General features: G+C 73.0%; 1 protein-coding gene across 1 annotated transcript in view; it reads left to right on the top strand.

The window, feature by feature from the left end:
• The window catches only part of Rhbdl1 (rhomboid, veinlet-like 1 (Drosophila)), a 6,252-nt gene that overhangs the window by 2,058 nt on the left and 2,900 nt on the right, over positions 1-1,294 (top strand). Inside the window, exons 2-7 of the mRNA XM_013011288.1 lie at positions 68-292; positions 368-516; positions 602-714; positions 784-884; positions 967-1,027; positions 1,238-1,290. Of these exons, the coding sequence (XP_012866742.1) occupies positions 68-292; positions 368-516; positions 602-714; positions 784-884; positions 967-1,027; positions 1,238-1,290 (702 nt within the window). The remainder of the gene's footprint in view (positions 1-67; positions 293-367; positions 517-601; positions 715-783; positions 885-966; positions 1,028-1,237; positions 1,291-1,294) is intronic.

The following is a 1,294-nucleotide window of genomic DNA, read 5'->3' as shown; positions in this document are numbered from 1 at the left end:
CGGGCCGGGCCGGGGTGCCCCGCGGGAGTGCGCGTGGCCCAGCCGCGCCCCCTCGCCCCCACCCCAGGTCAGCAGCAAGCGCTCCAGCAGCTTCAAGCGGGCCATTGCGAACGGACAGCGAGCCCTGCCCCAGGATGGCCTGCTGGACGAGCCGGGCCTGGGCGTCTACAAGCGGTTCGTTCGCTACGTGGCCTACGAGATCCTGCCCTGCGAGGTGGACCGCCGCTGGTACTTCTACCGGCACCGCAGCTGCCCGCCCCCCGTGTTCATGGCCTCGGTCACCCTTGCCCAGGTGGGCCTGCCCGTCCGCGGCCCCGGGGGCTCCCACCGCCCAGGCCTCGGCCGGCCCTAACTCCCGTGTCCCCAGATCATCGTGTTCCTGTGCTACGGAGCGCGCCTCAACAAGTGGGTGCTGCAGACCTACCACCCCGAGTACATGAGGAGCCCCCTGGTGTACCACCCTGGGCACCGCGCCCGGGCCTGGCGCTTCCTCACCTACATGTTCATGCACGTCGGGTGAGCCTACCCCAGAGCCGTGGCCCAGCCCGGGGTGGGGGGGGCTGGCCCCGCGCCTCACGCCCGTGCGCCCCTCTGTGCCCAGGCTGGAGCAGCTGGGGTTCAATGCCCTGCTGCAGCTGATGATCGGCGTGCCCTTGGAGATGGTGCACGGCCTGCTTCGGATCAGCCTGCTCTACCTGGCCGGCGTGCTGGCAGGTGAGGGGGGGGCGCCCCTGCCCCCGCGGCCGGCCGGCCGCACCCTCACCCCTCCCTTTGCCCGCACAGGCTCCCTGACGGTCTCCATCACTGACATGCGGGCCCCCGTGGTGGGGGGCTCCGGCGGGGTCTATGCCCTGTGCTCGGCACACCTGGCCAACGTCGTCATGGTAATGGGGCTGCCCTGGGCGGGGCGTGGGGGGCCCCCCCGACCCTCCTCACCGCCCCCCTCTCTCTGCGCGGCCCCGTCAGAACTGGGCCGGGATGCGGTGCCCCTACAAGCTGCTGAGGATGGTGCTGGCCCTGGTGTGCAGTGAGTAGGGGGCCGGGGGCGGGGCTGGGGGCCGGCCGTGGACGGGCGCCTCCCACCTGTCGCTCCCTCTGCAGTGAGCTCCGAGGTGGGCCGGGCCGTGTGGCTCCGCTTCTCGCCGCCGCTGCCCGCCTCGGGCCCACAGCCCAGCTTCATGGCCCACCTGGCCGGCGCGGTGGTGGGGGTGAGCATGGGCCTCACCATCCTGCGCAGCTACGAGGAGCGCCTGCGGGACCAGTGCGGCTGGTGGGTGGCGCTGCTGGCCTACGG

The sequence above is a fragment of the Dipodomys ordii genome, unplaced genomic scaffold (genome assembly GCF_000151885.1).
Source record: "Dipodomys ordii isolate 6190 unplaced genomic scaffold, Dord_2.0 Scaffold14, whole genome shotgun sequence".
In the NCBI taxonomy this organism is placed as follows: Eukaryota; Metazoa; Chordata; class Mammalia; order Rodentia; family Heteromyidae; genus Dipodomys; species Dipodomys ordii.
The sequence above is the reverse complement of the archived record's forward strand: the minus strand, read 5'-3'. Positions and strand labels throughout refer to the sequence as shown.